The sequence below is a fragment of the Palaemon carinicauda genome, chromosome 38, assembly GCF_036898095.1.
Source record: "Palaemon carinicauda isolate YSFRI2023 chromosome 38, ASM3689809v2, whole genome shotgun sequence".
In the NCBI taxonomy this organism is placed as follows: Eukaryota; Metazoa; Arthropoda; class Malacostraca; order Decapoda; family Palaemonidae; genus Palaemon; species Palaemon carinicauda.
This window is the reverse complement of record NC_090762.1, coordinates 24,790,732-24,811,875: the sequence shown is the minus strand read 5'-3', so window position 1 is coordinate 24,811,875 and position 21,144 is coordinate 24,790,732. Positions and strand designations below refer to the sequence as shown.

At 38.4% G+C, this 21,144-nt stretch overlaps 1 protein-coding gene across 2 annotated transcripts in view; it reads right to left on the bottom strand.

Annotated features, from left to right (window-relative positions):
• The window catches only part of LOC137630479 (histone acetyltransferase KAT8-like), a 53,161-nt gene that overhangs the window by 19,758 nt on the left and 12,259 nt on the right, over nucleotides 1-21,144 (bottom strand). For both annotated transcript variants that reach the window (XM_068361974.1, XM_068361975.1), the window contains exons 2-7: nucleotides 20,320-20,431; nucleotides 12,677-12,806; nucleotides 10,208-10,426; nucleotides 5,539-5,769; nucleotides 2,987-3,081; nucleotides 906-1,055 (exon numbers count right to left, since the gene is read on the bottom strand). In XM_068361974.1, the coding sequence (XP_068218075.1) occupies nucleotides 906-1,055; nucleotides 2,987-3,081; nucleotides 5,539-5,769; nucleotides 10,208-10,426; nucleotides 12,677-12,806; nucleotides 20,320-20,431 (937 nt within the window). The remainder of the gene's footprint in view (nucleotides 1-905; nucleotides 1,056-2,986; nucleotides 3,082-5,538; nucleotides 5,770-10,207; nucleotides 10,427-12,676; nucleotides 12,807-20,319; nucleotides 20,432-21,144) is intronic.

Here is a 21,144-nt window from a genome sequence, read left to right as displayed (position 1 = left end):
TACCAGGTGTGAGAGTAATTTGCAAGACAGCCAGAGTATCTTTCTTGTGTGCTTGTAAGCTCAAGAGTCTTTTTGCAATCGGTCTTCCAAGACTTCTTCGGAAGAGAAAACAAAGACAAAGAAAAACAGGCAAAGTTGGAGCGAGTATCCTTCTTCTCCTTGAGAGCCTTCTTTGGAGTTGAGGTCTGGGAGCCCCTCCAACAATGCTCCCAGAGAAGAAGTTGGAACCTCCAAGGAAACAATCAAAGGCACTTCATTATATAACATGGGTTATTAATCCTGTAAGGGGCCGTTCACCTTCTACCAATATGATAAGTCATGCTGAGAGTGTATCTCCCTTAGCTGTGGAATGATTGCAGATCATTATCCTCGCTCTCTTAATGTGTTGGTGTTTAGTTCAAGAACGACTGTTTGCCAGCAATTGGTGCAAACAATGAACTTTCGCATTAGTCTTCTCTTCTGATTGACCCAGAAGTTAAGGTCATCAAGAAAAGTGCCAAACAAACTGAGAAGTAATGATTGATCTCATCCTGAACACCCACCAATACCTTTATCTACATACCACAAGGCTCACAACTGCTAACCTACTCCAAACGTACCGGTCAGCGATGAGTTCTTTATGAGTGGCACGCTAAGGACAAGCAACAATATTCCCTTGACAGAGAAAGGGGAGTAAAATGCCCAACCATCCCTTAGCCTTCATACTCACAAACCACTTGACCAACCCTGAAGGCGTGTCATTTTTCTGTATACATTATCTTTAGATAAACAAAATAGTTTCTAAGAAAATTTACATACATATGAAGAAAAGGTTTCTTTTAATATCAGTATTACCTCTAAGGTGATAATAAATTTCCAAGTCTGAATTAAACTACTAACTAAAGATGTTATAAATATAGACTTACCTTAAATCTTTTATTGATAGTGTGCCTTTAAAGTCACGTAAAATCTCCAATAGTACCCATGTCCAATATGATCTGTATGATAGTTTTCCAAGATCTGATAACGGCTTCTCTGGACTTCCAACAACTCCTTCCATTTTACTTAACTCATAACTGCAACATCAATAAAAATAGTACAATAAATATCCATTTTTTTTATAAAGACAAAACATATTTCTATATTTACAACCATCTCTCACATATGGGCCCATTCTAATCTTCAAATGTGCTTAGCATATGAGCCTTTGTCTAACAGGAAGAGAATGAGTAGTAAACACCATCTGGACCCATAAATCCAGAACAATAAATTATCACGTCTTTTATGTGGTGTGACAGAAAAATGTGAAAAACTAATAGGGCTATTATTATTATTATTGCTATTATTATTACTATTATCATTATTATTACTAGTTGGATAACAGTTGGATAAGCAGGATGCTCTAAGCCCAAAGCCTCAAACAGGAAAAAATAGCCCAGTGAGGAAAAGAAATAGGGAAATAAATAAACTACAAGAAAAGTAATGAACAATTGAAATAACATATTTCAAGAACAGTTACAACAATAAAAAAGATCTTTAATAAATAAACTATAAAAAAACTTATGTTAGCCTGTTTATCATAAAGACATTTGTTGCATGTCTTAACTTTGAAGTACCACGATTCAACTACATGGTTAGGAAGATCATTCCACAACTTGTTCAAAGATGTAGTAGGAAGCTTTTATTAGTAGAGGGTTAATATTTACCTCTTTAAATCAATTTCTTTAGAAAAATTAGATGGTTCCCTAAAAACCCTTTTCACTTATGTAGCCCAAATTTTTAAGAAATTTCTAAAATGGTATCTGCCACAAAGCTACCAATTTGACTAGATGGATCTGTAAAGAGCTGTAGGAGAGAATTTGGAAGAGATAAGAATAAGTTATTAAATGATTATCAGTTTCTAACAATGACAAGCTTGAAGATAGTTTTGATTCCTAATAAGAATTCAAAAGCTTCATCTCTACATATCAATTTTCCTTCTTCTTCTTCGCCTGCATTGCTAATCTTTTTTCGAATTACGTTGTACAACTTTGCTTCACTTCCCAAAATGTTCGATTATTCATTTCACTGGTTCATATAATGTCAAGAACTAAAATTTACTTTCTTAAACTGGCCTTCCACATTATTGAAAAATAAATGGAAATTGATGAAGGAAAAATCTATTTCTGGGCGAGGGACCTGTGTCGCCCAGTGAAATGCTCCTTAAAGCACCATTTCTAAGGTATAAATACTGCTAAATATACCAGAGAAAAAAGTTGCATGGAATGCCAGGAATATACCCAGCTTGCTCACCCTTATAGGGTGTCGGCACTACCAGAGTATAGTATTGTAACTATTGTAACCATCTGAAATATCATAAACCTATTTATATCAAGATATACTCAGATAGGCTAAAAAAAAATTGATAATCACATTGCTTCATTCCAAGATACGTCCTTGTTTTTAATATTCTTTACGAGACAGTAATCAATGAAAACATGGGACTTCCCGGCTATAACTTCTGATGAATTTACTGTCATAAGCTATAGACCCAAAAATCTGAGGTCTAAATATTTCTTTATATGTCTTGCAATGAAAATCAAACAAGAATTCTTCATCAAATAATGTACTGAAAATGTAATATCTAATGTGTGATAAAAAAAAAATGAAATCAGTGTAAGTTAAGGTAGAAATAGTAAAGTATTGAAGTTGAGGCCAATCAGCTAGAACAAAGAATCATTTGTCATATCAACAGTCTCATTCAAGCCACACTTCAAGTGATAATCCCTTATATGGTTATAATACTGTACACGAATATCAATAACTTTTTAACGCTGTAGGTCTATCAAAGTCGCTAAAATACAGAAAAATTATTCTTGTGAACTACCATCATGAACTTAGTTATTAAGAATAAAATGAATAAATCTTCACATTCTTAATAAAATAGGACAGTATGAGCCCCAAAATTACTCTCATTGGTCTTATTAAAATATCCATATAAATGAAATAATAACATAAAACCTCCCACCTGAAAGCAATTAGCAGTTTTCCATAGCCCTTTCTCTGGAATGGTGGTAGAGTCATGATACATGCTACATTATTCCCATCTGGAGACTCTTTTTCCTGAAAATAAACAACAAAATTCACTTTTAAATTTCCTTTTCGCAATCAATTCCATGATAATAAACTAAAAAAAATTCAGCTTCAAGTGCTAAAATGTGGAAATTTATTTCCAATTCAAAGCAAAGTAATCAATTTTACTCTAGGTCAAGCTGTTAAATTGGAGGATGCATACACTATCAACCATTGGCACAAAGTAGATAAGTTTATTTACAAAAAGAAAATTCAGAAACAACTATAATTTGTTCCTGAAAGACAAGGGGTAAAACTATATTTCATGAATTCTAAATAGTTATGTACGAATAACAAATAAGATGGTCCTACACAAATATAAACCAGAGTCATTTAAAAGCAGTGTTTTCAGCATAGCAGCAACTCTGCTGTTAAATGTATAACGAAGTATCGGTAGTTATTGGCAGGTAGAGGGAAACCCCAATGCACATGCCAGCACACTATGTAGCACTGTTTTCAATAGGAGGGTACAAAAGTACTCCAGGTGTCATCAACTGGCTATTTTAATTTTTCCTTTTAGATAATGGCTGGTGGTTCATTGTGGGCGAGGGATATTAGAAAACAAAGGAATTGCAGTTTTTCAAATAACTGTAACTGACTGACAGTTGCCTGAGAAACCTGCCAATATAAATTTTATTATTCCTGTTTCACAGCTTTCCTGTGTCTGTTTGTTCTCTTGCAAGTGTGGCCTAGTGATGGCGATGTCATTATAACCGTATAAACTAGCTTTCTTTAGCCATTATTGCACGCTGCCAGAGGAAGGAGTGTTTTCTACTGCTGAGTTGAAGGGGAGGGGCACTGCCTTCTCCTGTAGCTAGAGATGTACCTCAAGGCAGTACTGTCTCTTCATAGAGCTCTTAAGATCTCTTTCCCTGTTGGAGTGTTGTTACACAATAAGAACTGCATGTTTCTCCCACACTTCTGCCTCACTTTTGCTCTTCACATACTAACAGTTGGGAGGGAAGAGCTCTACCCTTCTTTTCCCCTTCATGGACAAATTAGTTCAAGACCGATCTATAGGAGTTGCATATACATGACTTCTACCGTTTCTCTAAAATCACAAATGTTTCAGTTGGTAGTGGAATAAGATGTGAGGATCCCTATGTCTCTAAACTGGGGATGTCAAGGGAGATTGGAGTAATGCCTCAGGTAGGGAATGTCGCTAGGAAGTGGTGTGATTTTACATAGTAATATAAAAACAGACTAAAATAGCTCTTACATAATCAGGAATAAAGGCTACTTGTTTATTGTTTGTCTGGCTGAAGAAGGAAGGAGGAGGGGCTATTATCAAGGAGTATGAACTGTGTGATATACGACCATGACCTATACTCTTTTGTAGGATATAAGAGTAATTTTAACCTCCACACGGTTTATATTTGTAAACGAGATATCCGGACATCATCGTCTGTATCATCTGGCATGTTTTAATGTCAAACGACGTCATCGTAGCGAAGGGGTTAAAAAGAACAATGGTTTGTATTTCGCGCATGAACAAAAATACCCTTAATGTTTCATAAATTTGTCAATGTTTTCACCATTTTAGTTATGATTAAGTTTATATTCTTATAAATATAAACATAATTCCTTAATAACTTTATAATAAATACTTAGTTTGGAATATCTTAACCTTTCTTTAACCTCAGCTGTTTAACTAGGTAGGATAATCTAACAGCAATTTAAAAATCTGACAAGGACAATCACCATATCTGGATTACTAAGATCCTACTGTATTCAACTGTATTAAAAGATTCAAGGTCATAAACATACTGAAAGGTATCTAGGGGCAAAAAGTCAAAACTGTTATAAGTTTAAAGGTAACTCATGAGTGGCAGAGGCAATATATACATATGATCAGTGAGCAAGTCCTTGGCAGAGGACCATATACACATATGATCAGCCCACACAAACCCACTCCACCCAAGCTGGGACTAGGGAGAGCCAGGTAACGGCTGCTGATGACTTAACAGGTAGACATATAGGCTCTCCTAAACACCCTACCCCTAGCTCACAGGAATAGTGAGGTTGCGAACACTAATGAAAACTTTTCTGAGCCGGAATAGGACTCGTACTTCTGACCAATGATTCATGAGTCAGATTTACGTAAATGAATAAGAGTATTAAATAATTCTTAACTAAAAAACTAAATCTTTTAATAAGATACTTTATAACTAGTTTAATGAACTACTCAGTTTATTAACTTTACTAATGAATGTGCTTCCCTTTCATCGAATCCAATACTGTAATATATTTTATAAATAATATAGGTGAAAATTAATTTTGAAATGGTTAATTGACAAAAAACACTGAGTAATATACTGTATATGTCAGTGGAGTTTCATATTGTAACTCACATTCCCATAAAACCATTAACAAAATTTCTTAAATAACAGCAGAAAACACAAAATAAACTAACAATAACATCAGTTTCAGCATTTAACAAAAGCTTACCTTAGAAAAATACCCAACCAGATGAGCTCCTTGTTTATCCACCTCACATAATATATAGAACAAGAAGGGTTCAACATCAAAGTACAAAGTCTTGTGATCTAAAAACAACTTTGCTAGGAGGCACAAATTCTGACAATATATTTTATGATCTGAACCATCAACCTCATATATGCTCAAAGTTCCTTTGCGATAAATGTCCCGCCCAGGCGGTTGCCTCCAAACACATTCGCTCTGAAATTAAGAAATACAAGTAATTCAAAAGAGATTCAATTACTGCAACAAAACCTAAAATAAAAATCAGATGTGTAACCATAACAAAAAAAATTTCACTTCTTTGATCAAGATGATTATTTTAATTTTGGTGGCTGTAGTAAGACAAATTTAGCAGTGGAAGAGCACAGCCACAATCGACACCACCACTTTCCTCACTGACAAACCACTTTAGTTGCAGCTAGGACTTTCTAAGGGGTTAGTGATGGTGTGAAAGTATGAGAAAACAACTCATGTTTGTATAGTTAGAAAAAATTAAAAATTTAAAAGTTATTTGTATTTTTCCTAATGATACAAACCTGGAGTTATTTATAGGGGATATTACTTTCGGCGATGCTAGAAGACGAGCCATAAGACTTTTAGCAAAGGTTAACCATACACCTGTTAGTTAGCAGGGGATGGGGAGTAGTCTGCTAACCCGCTCACTCACACACCTTGGTTGAATAACCACTTTTGCTTGCTGGTAGAACTTCTAGGGGGATAGGTGCTGGCGGGCATATCTGTATAAATAGCTACAGGTTTGTATTGTTAGAAAAAATACAAACTACTTCCAAATTCGTAATTTTTTCAGTCACTGAATACAAACCATACGCTATTTATAAGGGATGACTTGCCCCTAAGGAGGGATGAAGTCCACGCCAACTGGTTCCTTGGCATTAACCCGGGGTTCTCTGTACGTGCTCCAGGACACTAAACCACAGAATACAGTCCACTTAGCCTTGTAGGCTGAAGCTGAAGATTGTCGAAGGTGTCCAGCCATCCTCCTTGCAACTTGTAAAAATCCTCTCAGAGTGAGGAGTTGCTGGATAATTTCTAGGTGTGAAGTCGTAGCGAAACTAAGGCTTTGTGGAAGATGTTCACGTATGGCTATTTGAGTAGATCATGTCATGGAGGGAGTTCTCTCAAAAGTTCCATCAGGAGTTGCAAAAGGTCCCAGAACCACTCTGCGTGGTGCAATAGCGGAGCTATGAGACTCATGAGAGATTGTCGGATGTTCTGGACTTGTTGAGTAATCTTCTCATCAGACAGAACAAAGGAAAGGTGTCCACATCGATGTTGTTCCACCATTGTTGGAATACATCTTGCCAGATAGCCTGGCAATCCCAGACTGGGGTGCTGTGAAGCAGGACCCTGAAGTTCAGGGACATCGCGAACAAGTCCACAATCGGGGAACCTCAGTAAGTAAGGACTTTGTTGGCTACTAGATGAATCAAAGACCATTCGGAGCCCACTATCTGAGTCGCTCTGCTGAGATTGTAAACAAACACATTCCTCATGCCCGGAATGGAGCGGGCCGATAGAGTCACAGACTTGGTTTCTGCCCATCTCAGTATAACTACAGCTAGATGGCATAGGGGCTAAAAAAAGGGTACCGCCCTCTTTATTCATATAAACCACTACAGTGGTGTTGTCGCTCATCAACACCATGGAGTGACCTGCCATGAACTACTGAAACTGTATGAGGGCTAAGATGGTTGCCCTCACATCTAAGAGATTTATGTGATGGTACCCTTCCAAATTGGACCAGAAGCCGGAAGCTCTGTGGTGCAGCATGTGGGGACCACACCCTTCTTTTGATGCATCTGAATAGAGCATCAACTCCGGGGGAAAAACGAGAAGGCAGACACCCTTGTGGAGGCTCTCTCTCGTCTGCCACCCACCACCTGAGGTCCGTCTGCTCCTCTAGCCCTATGGGGACTAGAATGTACAGGGAATTGCTGGTCTGATTTCCCCTGGACTTCAGCTGCTATTGGAGATTGAATCCTGAGACAGCCGTTCGGCACTAGACAGACCATGGATGATAGGCTACATTTGAGACACAACCAGTGCTGGTCTAGAAGCTCTTCTCCTCTGAGGAAGGGTCTTGCTACCCTCCTCAGCCTCTGTACCCTGCTGTTTAATGGGAAGACTTTCTGTTAATTGGTGTCAATAATCATACCTTGGTATACCAGTCTTTGAGAGTGAAGCAGGGATGACTTCTTGAAGTTTACCACGATTCCCAAATCTTGGCAAAATGCTAGAAGTCGGTCTCAGTGTTGAAGAAGGATTGCCACCAAGTCTGCTAGGGTTAGCTAGTTGTCCAGATATCGTACGAGACGGATGCCAATCCTGCGACACAAGGATGACATTAGGGTGAACACTCTCGTGAACACATAAGGTGCCGTGGAATGACCGAAGCACAGCACCTTGAACTGGTATTGTTTACTATTGAATATGATCCTTAAATACTTCCTTGAAGTTGGATGGACTGGGATCTAGAAGTATGCGTCCTTGAGATCAGTGTGCACATGAAGCCCTGTGATCTTATCACTTGTCTAACTGTGTCTGCCGTCTCAATGTTGAACGGAGTTTATCTGACAAACATGTTCAGTGCTGAGAGGCCGATGACTTGGGTCCATCCTCCAGACGCCTTTTTCACGAGAAAGGGTCGACTGAAGAAGCCCAGGGACCCATCGAGAACCTCTTGGTGAACACCCTCCTCCAACATGGTCTAGACTTTGGCCCAAAGGGCCAGCTCCTTTGCAGCTCCCTTCAAAAAGAGCTGGATGTGACTTGATCCCAAGTCAGTGGAGGAAGAGATTGAATGAATCGGACGCGATACCCTGAACGAATCACGAAGACTGTCCAGGGTTTGGCCCTAAGCTGCATCCACCTCTTCCAGCAGAGTAGCAGGCATCTCCCCCAATGGTGGACGAGTGGGAGGGTTGCCCATCCTAGCGGGTACTGTTCTTACTTGAACAAGTGGACTTGAAGCACTTCAATGCTATAGATGGAAATAGCTTCTTCTGCTGCCTGGTGCTGTTTCCTCTGTGGTAGAGGAGGCCTATAGGGCCAAGATGGGAGGACCGTATGGAGAAGGGAGCCTTGATTGGACTTCCTCCATCTCTTCACCACCCGCTCAACGTCTTCGGCCTAAACAGAGAGGAACCATTGAGAGTGAGTTCCTCAGTCTCGCCACCTCTGCGTGTGGGACCTGTCAGTGGAACCTTTCTATTACAGAGTCCCTTCGCCAAAGGATCGAATACGCCCAAAGGTTCACTACCTGGTGGGAGAGGAACTCAATGGTTCTAATTCCCGACAATAAAAAGTTTTCCATCAAGTTTCTCGTGGTCTCCTTGGTCCTGATGAGGTGTCCCACAGACCTCAGCTAGAGATCTAACCACAAAGTACCCTGCATGGCATACTTAGCAACCTTCTCCTGGTTAAGGATCTCCAACATAGAGTCTCTCGAAGGAGACTCCTCTGGTTGGAGCCTCTATAAAGTGGTTGAGAGGCAAGGGCAGAAGGGTCTCGTTGGACACCTCATAATACCTCCTCTACTGCATAAACGACGGCAGAAGAAGCTTAGAGGATTACTCCGCCAGGAAGGTGCTGGAGGAGCCGGTGAGCAGGGAAAATGCCTTCCGTTTCACACCCGTCAACTAATAAGACCAGAAGAAAAGCTGCACTGGCCTTGGGAGTACCGTAGACATGGTCCAGGGCCGTGTCTTTGTCCTCTTGAGGAGCCATTGCTGGATAAGACAACCCATCGATGGGCCCCATGCAAGCCCTGACCTGCCTGAAAGCATATTCCAACTCACTCTGCTCTGCCTCCGTTAGCTTAGGACTTGCAGCCTTTGGGAGATATTCGTCCCAATAGTCATCGTCTTCCACCCACAAGCTCTTACCCATAGGAGCCCGAGGTGGGTCGAAGTCATCAGGAATGGTCGCAGAAGGCATGCCGCTTGCTGGAACTGGAGAGGACCATCAAGGTTTTTCTTGCAGAGGCCTTGAAAAATTGATGCCTTAGCCGAAGTCTTCGGAATCATTTTCTAATCTTTTAACTCCTTGCGGGATGGAAAATACTCCTCCAAGTGTGAAGGTTTGGGTGTTCCTCCATTTGTCCCTCTCTTGAAGAAGGAACTACGTCCAATGGATTGTCTTCTTTGAGACTGAGCGTAGTTCCGGGGGAACCACCTCGATGGGGTACGAAACAGAATGATTCCGCAAACGAGACCTCTCTCGGAGACCGAGAACCTCAGTTTAGGCAACTATGTAGTGTATCCCCCGAGGAGGAGTCAGATGTACCATCCTCCTCTTCTGCTTGATCGTTATTACCGGTGTCAACTGCACCTGAGAGAAGTTCTGTTGGCCTTCTGCACCTGCTTCCTCTTAAAAGGTGAAACGATCATCTTAGAGGAAAAGACTTAGGAGTAAACCCAATAAAACACTTAGAAGTTTGTATCTACATAGGAATAACTACAGCTTCAAGTCAAATCACCAACAACAAAGAATCCTTACTCTGAGATCCTTGCATTAAAATATGAAAGGTTTGCACTTATGCTATATTACATGGTAATTACAGTAAATATATACAGTACACAAATTAACGCTGCTTTACCAGAGCACAAAAACTTACCAAATGATATCTGTATGTTTTCTCAAGTCTCATGTATTTCAGACAGTATTGACATATGTACAATTTTGGTACTTTTCCATACTCTTCTGGGTACGGGCTGAAATACCATGTATCTATTTCAAATCGTCCTATTTGAACACGATCAATATATTTCACTTTTGTAATCGCTTCGTGTTCTTTTTCCAGGGCAGCAGTTGTGGGATCCATATCAGCATAAGTCTGGAAAATATTATTATCATCATTATTATTACTAGTTAAGCTACAACGCTAGTTGGAAAAGCAGGATGCTATTATCTCAAGGGCTCCAACAGGGAAAAACAGCCCAGTGAGGAAAGGAAAAATGGAAATAAACTGCAAGATAAGTAATGGCAATTAAAATAAAATATTCTAAGAAGAGCAACATCAAAAAACAGTTTTCAAGAGGAAGATGAATAAGATAGAATAGTGTGCCTCAGTGTACCCTCCAGCAATATTATTAAAGGTAAAATTTATTACCTAATGAGAAACATTTTACAGATACTAAAATGATAACAAATGGAAGTAAATAAGTATTGTACATGCATTCTTGGAGAAAATTTACATTATCTCCACATAGCAATGATTATATGTTACTTCAAACAGATTATCAGGCTAAAAGTTTTCTTATTCTCATGACGAAGATAATAATAATAATATAATTCCTCATGAGCTTAGCCATTCAGTTGAAAATATTATACACAAAGATAATTCTTTAATTGGATTAATGAATACAAGGCATACGGCCTGTCACTACTGCCGGGGAAGGGAAAAATATTATAAACAAGGGATCTAATAGTTTGTACTCTAAAGAGGATCTTTGTGAGTTATTACCTAATATTACACTGAATTCAGACTACTTTACACTACTACTGTAATTCAAAGTTGTCATGTATGGAAATTTAATTACATCAATCAACTCTAAACAAAATCTATAACATCTAGTCAAGGCTGCAGAGCACAAATATTCATTCATGAAACGTGAACTTTATCTCTTCTTCCCACCTCCCTGTAGTTTCCTCAACTATATTTATCTCCAATTTTCACTATTCATTAATAAATTATTCCTTCAATCTAAGAGTGTACTTGAGTTAAACTTCTCAATAACAACAATCACTCATTAAATTTGATTCCTAACTAACACCAAAAACTCGGGCGAACAGTTCACTGGTCTATGATTTCAAAATATGCAACCAAATAGTCCTGACACCTTGGAAAATTCCAAGCACAATACATGGAGCTAACTGGAATACCATGTCAAAGCCCATTTACATCTGAACCTTTATTTACTATAAAATTTGAAAATAAATTTTTCATTAAGAGTGGCTCATGGGTGCAATCAAGAATAAATGAGAGTTAAATACAATACCACATAACAAATCACCATAAATTTCTTACAGACTGAAAAACTTTGTACTGTTTTAAAAGTATTCCATCGTTTATCAAAGATAGAAAGGCTTAATCTGGATGGCTTATTTGAGCCCAATAATCACAAGATGGTGAAAACCATTGCATGTTACTACAAACTACACACTAAGTGCATGCAGCAAACGTCCATGACTCAAAAAATCTTTTGTCAGGAAACATTTCTCACTAATTTAAATATTCAATGTCTGAGGAGGATTACTACATCGTATTAAATTTCTCATGCAAGCTCAGGATCATATAATGATAAAATAGTGTCTTAAACTTGAGAGCATTATTTTGAAATTGTAATTAAAATTAATGTAATGAAGTAAGGTTAAACAGCAAATACAAGATTTTTTCTCAAAAGAGGTGCAGACGAAAATAAAAAATATTCAAGAAAATTCTATCTTGCTCCAGTGATCTTTTTAACTGTTAAATGCTGTATTCAAGATGACAAATAAAATATCCACCTAGCTATTCCAATTCAAATATATAACATAGAGAGAAATAATTCTTAAGCAGAATTTCCCCCAGGAATGTTCAGATGTTATTCAGTATTATTTATATAAATCTAGTCTGACTGCCATGGTAAATTACTATTATTTTATTCTGCAACATTTGTCCTTTTTGCGATGCAATTGTAATGAATAGCCCTAAGTTAGAAGTTACCCTAATTAGTTATGCACTGACTAAAAAATATTTATTTGCATAGGTTTTCGTGTGTATAAGAACAAGATGGCAATATTTTGGCAGCTCTCACCTCTAAAACAAGTGTTCCCTAGCATAGTTAGACACCATAAAGAATAGATGGATTATATCTTAACTTTATAAAAGTTAAACTTTAATCACCCTATATAATACTAGACTACAATTCTGTACATGGATTACTCAATAATTTGAGCCTAAAATGTGATCCAATAGTTTGAATGGAATATTTCATAACACTAACAATTCAGCACTATTTGCTCAAGGTTTTTATTTTTTTTCATCCCATAGTACCTCAGTATTGTTAGTAAAATAGAAAAAAAAAAAAAAATTATACCATACCTTCTGGACATGATTAATTTCATCGTGCTTCCTTTTCTGATTCCTCGTAATTTTACGTCCAGCAGTTTGGTCGCTGAGTAGATCTGTCCCTGACTTGTCCCCTCGCTGATAGAGCTCCGACAAATCAATCCTGAAAACATAATACAGTAATACTGTATATACTTTTCCTTATGGGGTCAAGCTTCAGTATAAATATGAATTGGAAATAGTTTCATGACCCTTAAATTACAATCATATGACAAATTTCTTTAAAATTTCAAAAATATCAAGAAAAGTTAGCTCTAGGCAAATAGGTTTACACAAAATTTGATATATTAACATGACTGTAAATCATATGGAACATCATGAGTGTGGAAAAACAAACACCATAAATATATGACATAAACGGACTATCAAAACAATTGCTGCTCAGTAAAATTGAAAAAATCTATACAGTACTACTATTTTCTTTAACATACAGTACTGTACTTCTAAATTTATTCCTTTATTGATGTATAAACCTGAATATTCCAGCCTAGCTGCATAAGAACCACTGGAATAACCAAATTTAATTATTTTACGTGAGCTTTGAAATTTATTTGAATAACATAAACCCACTTTTAATAATGCTAGAGTATTAAACACTAATTCCTGTAACAAATACAGAACAAGTAGGAAAGAAATTTACTCTTTTACTACATATGAGTTGGCTAGTATACTAAAAATTCAAGTACAACAGATTTAGCTACATAGCCTAACACCATAATACAAAACAATGAACTTTATATATCAAAACATTTAGTATATGCTACGATATGGAATAATCATTAATCAGACAACTGATAACACATAAAACCAATTACCAGCACACCAAATATTCAAGGCAAACATTCATAAAATTGGTTATAATGAATATTCAACAATGTAAAGCAATACAAGTTTAGAATCTGAAACTGGATCAACGTAGTGTGACCACACTGCAATAAGAGGGAGAGGGTCAGATTTCTTGGAGAAGCCACAGGGTTTATTCAATGGGTTGTGAGGATGAACTTCTGAGGGCAGAAACAGAATAAATATCTTGGACCGAATTTAGGTTGGGAGGAACGTAGAGAGTAGAGGTCCCTTTTTTGTTTTTGTTTCTTTGTTGATGTCGGCTAACCCCCAAAATTGGGAGAAGTGCCTTGGTATATGTATGTATGTAAACACACAATATGCATTATGTTCTTAATCAATTTCTGTCACTCACTTCTTTTTCACCCAAGGGTCAACTACTGTAATGTAATTGTTCAGTGGCTACTTTCTTCTTGGTAAGGGTAAGCAGCTCTTCTAGGAGAAGGACACTCCAAAATCAAAGCATTGTTCTCTAGTCTTGGGTAGTGCCACAGCCTCTGTACCATGGTCTTCCACTGTCTTGGGTTAGAGTTCTCTTGCTTGAGGGTATACTCGGGTACACTATTCTATCTAATTTCTCTGCTTCTTGTTTAGTTAAAATTTTTATAGTTTGTATAGGAAATATTTATTTCAATGTTGTTACTGTTCTTAAAAGATTTTACTTTTCCTTGTTTCCTTGCCTCACTGGGCTATTACCGTGTTGGGGCCCTTGGACTTATAGCATTCTGCTTTTCCAACTAGGGTTGTAGCTTAACAAGTAATAATAATATATCTCTGTACTGTATATCACAAATAAAGTAAAAAAATCAAGGTTTTATTATTAACAGATTTTACAAATAACCACGTTAAACAAAAGTTTATAAAAATACTCTTTAAATAAAAAGTTCATGGACTAGTTACTGGAGGCACTATAATAGGCAGGGAGTTTGCATTACCATAGATTAATACCCAAAAAGGAATCCATGAACCTACCTAATGCAGAGACAAGCCTAACATCTTAGCACAAAAAAAAAAAAAAAAAAAAAAAAAAAAAAAAAAAAAAAAAAAAAAAAAAAAAAAAAGACAGACTTCCCATAGGATAGCAGATTCTCCTACCATATGGTAACCATGGAAAGGAAGTAGGAGCCTCTTCTGCAGCAAGATCAAACAGCACTTATCACTGAGTCAGGGAACATACTTTACGATGCTACAGAGCCAAGAACAACGCCCTGGGAATTTGACATAGTTTGCAACATAGATGCCAGGGCCTTAATGGACTTCCTAACAGAATTAACCCCCTTACCTCAATAGCAGAATGATAAGGTGTGGTCACGTCAGAAGTGCAACAGGAACAGTTATCAATGTCTGTGCTGCTTGAAAACTTTGGGATATGGTCAATGTATCTTGCTTAAATAAAATGAAAGTCTGAAGCAATGATAAGTTTAGAATCTGAAACTGGATCAACGTAGTGTGACCACACTGCAATAAGAGGGAGAGGGTCAGATTTCTTAGAGAGGCCACAGGGTTTATTCAATGGGTTGTGAGGATAAGCTTCTCCTGAGGGCAGAAGCATAATAAACATCTTGGACCGAATTTAGGTTGGGCAATAAGCGTGACAGGGGCAAACTCAAAAAAGTATTCTTATTTCTGAGTTACTATATTGCAGATGTCTTCTTATGGTGTCTGATTGACAAACAATTCTAGTGTCCTGCAGTAAACTTTCTGGCAGAGTGGGACCAGATAACCAGATTACACAGTGAGTAAAAAATGAAAAGAATGAAAAACTTGAATCAAAGCTGTGAGTAAAGGAGGTAAAGTGGCGAAAGAAAAGACAAGAGCCTGATATACTGTATAGTTGGCCTTCCTTTACGGGCATTGCGTTCAACCCCATTATAGGTAAGGAACTCAGTGGATAATAGGATACCCTGCAATTAATGAGTACAGAACATTAAAATCTTGTACTGTAGTCAACATTCTCCCTTCCTCCCTCTCTCCCTCCGTCGCGCATTTTTCTACTTTACTCTCTTTACGTTGGCCCTGCCTAGCCAAAATACTGTCTGTCTTGAACAACATCGAGTACCTTCGTGCCTTGGTGGCTGTCGTGGAAGAAAACCAGAGTGCATCTATGGAGGGCTGCAGGGATGACAATCTGGGGGATATATGACACTAACTCTCCATCTGCGTAAAGACTATCCAACAGCTTCTAATACAAGAGGGCAGAGACATGGAGGTCATAGCGGTTGGTCCAAAAGCCGTTGGAGACAATGCACAACGAGACAACTTTAGTCTTGATCCATAAATGCAAAGATGCAGATTTCTTCCAATTATATCTTATTTAATGATGGATCCTGTTGTTTGGTCCTCAGTGGAAGCAGCAGTGCTGGAATGATGCACCTGACATATGCAGTCAATATGGTGCAGTCTTCATCTTCAGGTGAAGGGTGACTGGTTGGGGTACGCAGAGCTGTTTCCCCATCCATAAGAATGCAGTGAAGATGTAAGGAGACACATTCATCTTGGGGTGATGTAGGTGTGGATTCTCAATGACATCCAGAGTCAAACACGAAAAAGCTAGTGCTACCATGAAAGCAAAGGATAGTTTATTAACAGTGCAGGGAAGAGCAAGTGATAAGATAAAAAATCAAAACCGTTACAGTGTACGAGTGTATGAAATATGTGCAGTACAAGTGGTTCAGAATTGATATCAGGGGGCAATGGTCAGACATCAAGGTGAAATGCAGAAGTCTAGGAAATTATAGATGGTACTTAGCCTTGGACCAAGTAATAGCGATTCACTCCAACTCTTTGGTGGTGTAGCAGGTTTCAGTATCGGTAGAAAAACAAGCCACACTGGATGAGACGCATCTGACCTCGGCGGTTTTCTTTAGAGGATGGCATAGCTTATGCCATAAAAACATGAGGTGTTTGTTTGTAAGACCACTGGCAAGACTGTGTTGAAGGGTGCAAGGGTGTCTTGATCTTCTTAAATGTTTGCTCATGGTTGGGAATCCAAATGAATGAGTGTTGGGGCTCATAATTGGACTTAGGGGCTGTGCTGGTGCTGCAATATTTGAAGTGAAATCACATGATAGGACATTACTGCAGAAGTTAACCTTAGGTGAACGGGAAGAATCTTACCTCTTATTCTAGACTTATGTCACAACTGCTATCTTAGACCAGAAGTTCCTTGTCTTGTAAAGGGGCTAGAATTGCTACACGATCTGTTAAGCAACTACCATCAAGCCAAGGACCTGTGGGTATACTCGCATAGGTAATGGACAGTGAAAGTAGTTTGTGTCATTACGACTCGTCTTCAAGATCTGCACCCTAACAGATTCTTCCCAAAAGCTGGGATAGATCTGATATGTCCAACTCAAATCCAGGATGGTCTTTTCGTCTTATCCTTTGCCAGAAAACCATGTCTCATTGTCCCATGTCCCATAAAGCCAGAAGAAAGTGTTCTAGGATATCTTCCACTTTTCCTTCTGTTTCCATAAGTTGTAGTGTCCTCCTACAGCAGGAGGGTAAGTCACCCTGGTCTTAACATGAAGGAAAGTGATAAAGAAAGACTTTGGGTCATGAACGGCTGAGTTCTAAGTCCTGGCCACAAACTCCTGAGCCAAGGTGATAGAGATCATCTATCCTTTAGAATGATTTGAGACAGGAAAAGTAATTCTGTTTCCTACTTAATTCGTCAGGGTTTGGCTAGTAGACGAGTCTCAAGGGTTAAACCCCATTCTGCCTACTGTCCCACTCGAGAGACCTGCCTACTCGGGAAACATACCATGAGACTTGAGCTCCTTAGGAGGTCAAGACTCTCCCCTGCTCCAAATGAGTCTTATCGATTCTAGCGAAGAATCTAGGCCTAAGACCTAGTTAAAAACTTGGATCAAAGGCTGAGCAGTATCCATCACCATGAAGAATGAGGTGATACCCTAACAAAGGAATACAAAAACTGCTTATCCGGACACCATTCGACATGTAGCCGCTTAGAGGGATCAGGGTCATGTTGAACATCAATGTCGTTAACCGACAGTTTAGTAATAACCGAAACATGAAAATGGGCTGAAAGAGTTAAGCATCAAGAATTTCCAGGGATGTTAGAAGGAATCCTCAAACATTGCCAACAGGCTGAGACAACAAAATACTGGAAGTTTTTTTCCTAGAATGATGAACCGGATGACCTATGATGTAAGGATCAAAATTGACCGAGTCCACGTTGCCTGAATGTGTCTACTCGAACCATGCACGCCGCTCTACCAAGTTGTCAACTTCCCTGCTTGTTACGAGTCTGTGAAACCAGCCCCTTTGTTGATGTAAGTCACTAAAACAAGCATTGCCATTCATCTATGCTACCTAAGGCTTTACCTGCAAAGTATCATCGCTGCATGCGTTACCAAAAGGTTGAAAAACAGGTGTGTTTCTTCTATGGATCAAATCCCTGAGATGGATTGGATAGTCAGGTGTTCACCCCTTCCAAGACACTTCTGGGGACAGCAGATTCCTCATAGGAGAAATTTCCATGGTGAGGTTTGTCAAGCAGCTACTAGGGTTGATCATCCTTTATTCCTGTTTCAACAAAACCAGAAGTTAAGGAAAAGCTAGTTGGTAATTATTAATGCTTCAGGAACTACTGGAGTGATTGTTGTGGAGCCAACATGAGAAACTAGCTCCAGTCAACAAAATAAGTTTCATTGACGAACGAAGTCTCACAAGATGATGTCAGTGTCTATCAAGAAGGTTGTATGGGAATAATCGTGCTGTCTCTGTTGCTACAATCATTTAAAGGGAAGAGAAGACTTGCTACTATCATGCTATCGGTATTCCCAGAAGTTTCATTCTCTCTCTATCTGTAAAAATCCTCAAAACATGTACTGTATGTATCGTAACACCTTCCCTTTCATTAAAAATTCTAACCTATTATCCCTTCAACTTATCTTATTTCCATTCATCGTTTTCATCTAATTATTTTCAGTTTATCATTTGATTCCTTCATGCATAATTAATTACAAGTATTTTTGGTAAAATAAATGGAATGGAAAAAGATTTTGTAGTCCACAATATTTTATGTTTATTCTATTTCGCCAGATTTTGTATAGACAAATTTATGATAACTATTCTTTCCAATATCTGAGAGCTCTGCCAAGGAACACCTTGCTTGTTCTATTTTTTACTACCTCCCCTCAAAGCTGACATCAATTTATTTTTGATAAAAAATTGCTTTTGCTTTATCTCTCCTATTTTTCAAAGGAAAATATTCAACTCTTTTTAAACATAGCATAAGCTAAGAACATGACATATGTCCTGCACTAATTTTCTATCCTCTTCAATTTGTGAAAAAATGACCGAGGTAATCACAAAAAAAAAAGGGACAACAGCTTTGATTTAATTATGAGCTAACTGAAAGGGTTGCAAGAGAAGGGAAACTTTATTTCCTGTTTGATCATGGTGCTTCAAACTAACAAATCAAAATTTGAGTTTATTACACAGTAATTGATTACTCACACACGCTCTTATGAGGCACTTAAGAGCTATGTATTATAAATAACATTAAGGTGGAATAAACCACCTATTCTAAAACTAACAGCCTGAGCACAAGCCAAGGGTTTAGAAAGGTTAGATCTATGCGCACATTCAAAAAGACTGTGTTCAGGTGTGTGCATGTCCATACCAGCACATTTGAAGGAAAATATGCAATTGCTTCAAAGAGCTGAGTACACAAGTGAATCCTGTGTTCACCTTGAGCACATGCGTCTAGGCGATTTCTGACTAGCAATGTTTCTAGACACTGTGTGTCTAAGCGTTGGGCGTCTGGTAAAGGCTCATGTGGATGAATGCATCCGGTTGTGGGGCTCGTGGATGGGTGCATCCAAATATGGCGCATGTGAGTGTCTGGTAGAAGCTCACCTGTGTTCTTTCACATGATGACGAAGGGTCTGGCAAAGGTTAACTCACAACCTTGTTAAGGGATGAGAGTCACTCTCAAGTCCCTAAAAGCGAGTTGATCACATAACAAGTCTGGCGATTAGCAATGCAAAGCAATCGCTTTCTGATCAGAGAGGTTGAGAACATTGATTCAACAGCACTCACAAGGACACCTGCTACTTGCATGTGTAAACAAAACAGGAAACAGTATTCCTTCTGGAGGGAATATGTTCCTTTGATTTCAGACAGACTAAGTCAAAGGTGGCAAAGGCGAAAATCCTGTATCCAGCTTTGACAAACCGACTGAGTTGTGGTAGACATATTATTCTTAAGCATGTACTAAACGCAAGGACAATGTTCCAAGATGTTATAGTATCATACCAGAAACAAAGTCCTGGAGTACCGACGTAAAATGCTGGAAAAAGCTTGAAAATCTGCCACCAAATCTCCTGCCGGTTGAAAAACATCTGTCTCCACTGACAGCTGCTATCAAAGTAATTACTCAACTAGCAAGAGGGAGGGCGGGTTTTCCCCAGTCCCAGCCGGTAACCACCCTCCAACTACTACATCCCATCATAAAATTTTTAGTGCCGTATTCCAGCTTCATTGTTATCATTCTCTTATGTAAAAGATGATGGTTTGTATTTATGCCAAAACAATCATTATTCCATTATTTTATTCTCAATTCACTATTACGCCAAAACTGATTAAACACTTATTCATCAGTGCAATAAGAAACAAAGTAAGCTCGCCCTTCAAACATAGAAGCATATGAATATTGGGCAAGTTTCATTCAATTAATTAGAATTCCCAGTATTATTTTACGTAAAACAAAAATCTATCAAACATTAGGAAACTACATACAGTACCTCTCCTTCGTGACCCACTCATCCAGTCGTCTATTGAGTCCATCGTAGTGAACATAATATTCGTCCTTGTTGACAACATCATTGTATCTTCTCTGAATAATCTCAGCAGCTTCTACAAATTCAAAACAAAATAGATGAAGTAAATCAAATAGCCACCTTCTCTCTTATAAAATTAATAGCCTTAATATCACAAATTTTAAAAGTAATATGACAAATTTTGAAATAATTTGCATTTTTCCTAACTATATAAACCTTGAGCTATTTCCTGTACAGTGAAGACTTATTTTGGTGACAGCTGAAACTAGCCATAAGACTTTTAAGCCAGGTGTAACTACCCCCAGCTAATTAGCGGGGGGAGTGGAGGATTTACCTGCCACCCCGCTTACACTCGCACTAGTAACAATGCATCACTTTGAAATAGAAGGCAGGACTTTTTAGGGGAAGGTGATGGCAGAACCAGTATGTGTAAATAGCTCAGTTTGTATAGTTAGGGAAAAAAAAATTATTACCAAATGTGTAATTTGTTCCCGCATTATACTGTATACAAACCCTTTTGCTATCTATAGTGGAGACTCACCCTAAGTGGGTGGAAGTCCAAATAACCAACTGACTGGTAACTTACCCAGGGTGCTACTCTGTGCTTCCCACGAGCTGTTTAGAGGCACCCTGTTACCTCGCTAACTTTGAGAGTTAACGGCCTGGGCTATCCGTATGAAGGTGTAAGAATTAAGCATTGTGACGACCAGGTAAGCGTAAACTTGGAGCTAGACCCTACACTTAAACCAGACAATGCCCAATTCCACCTTGGAAGGGACAATAATACCC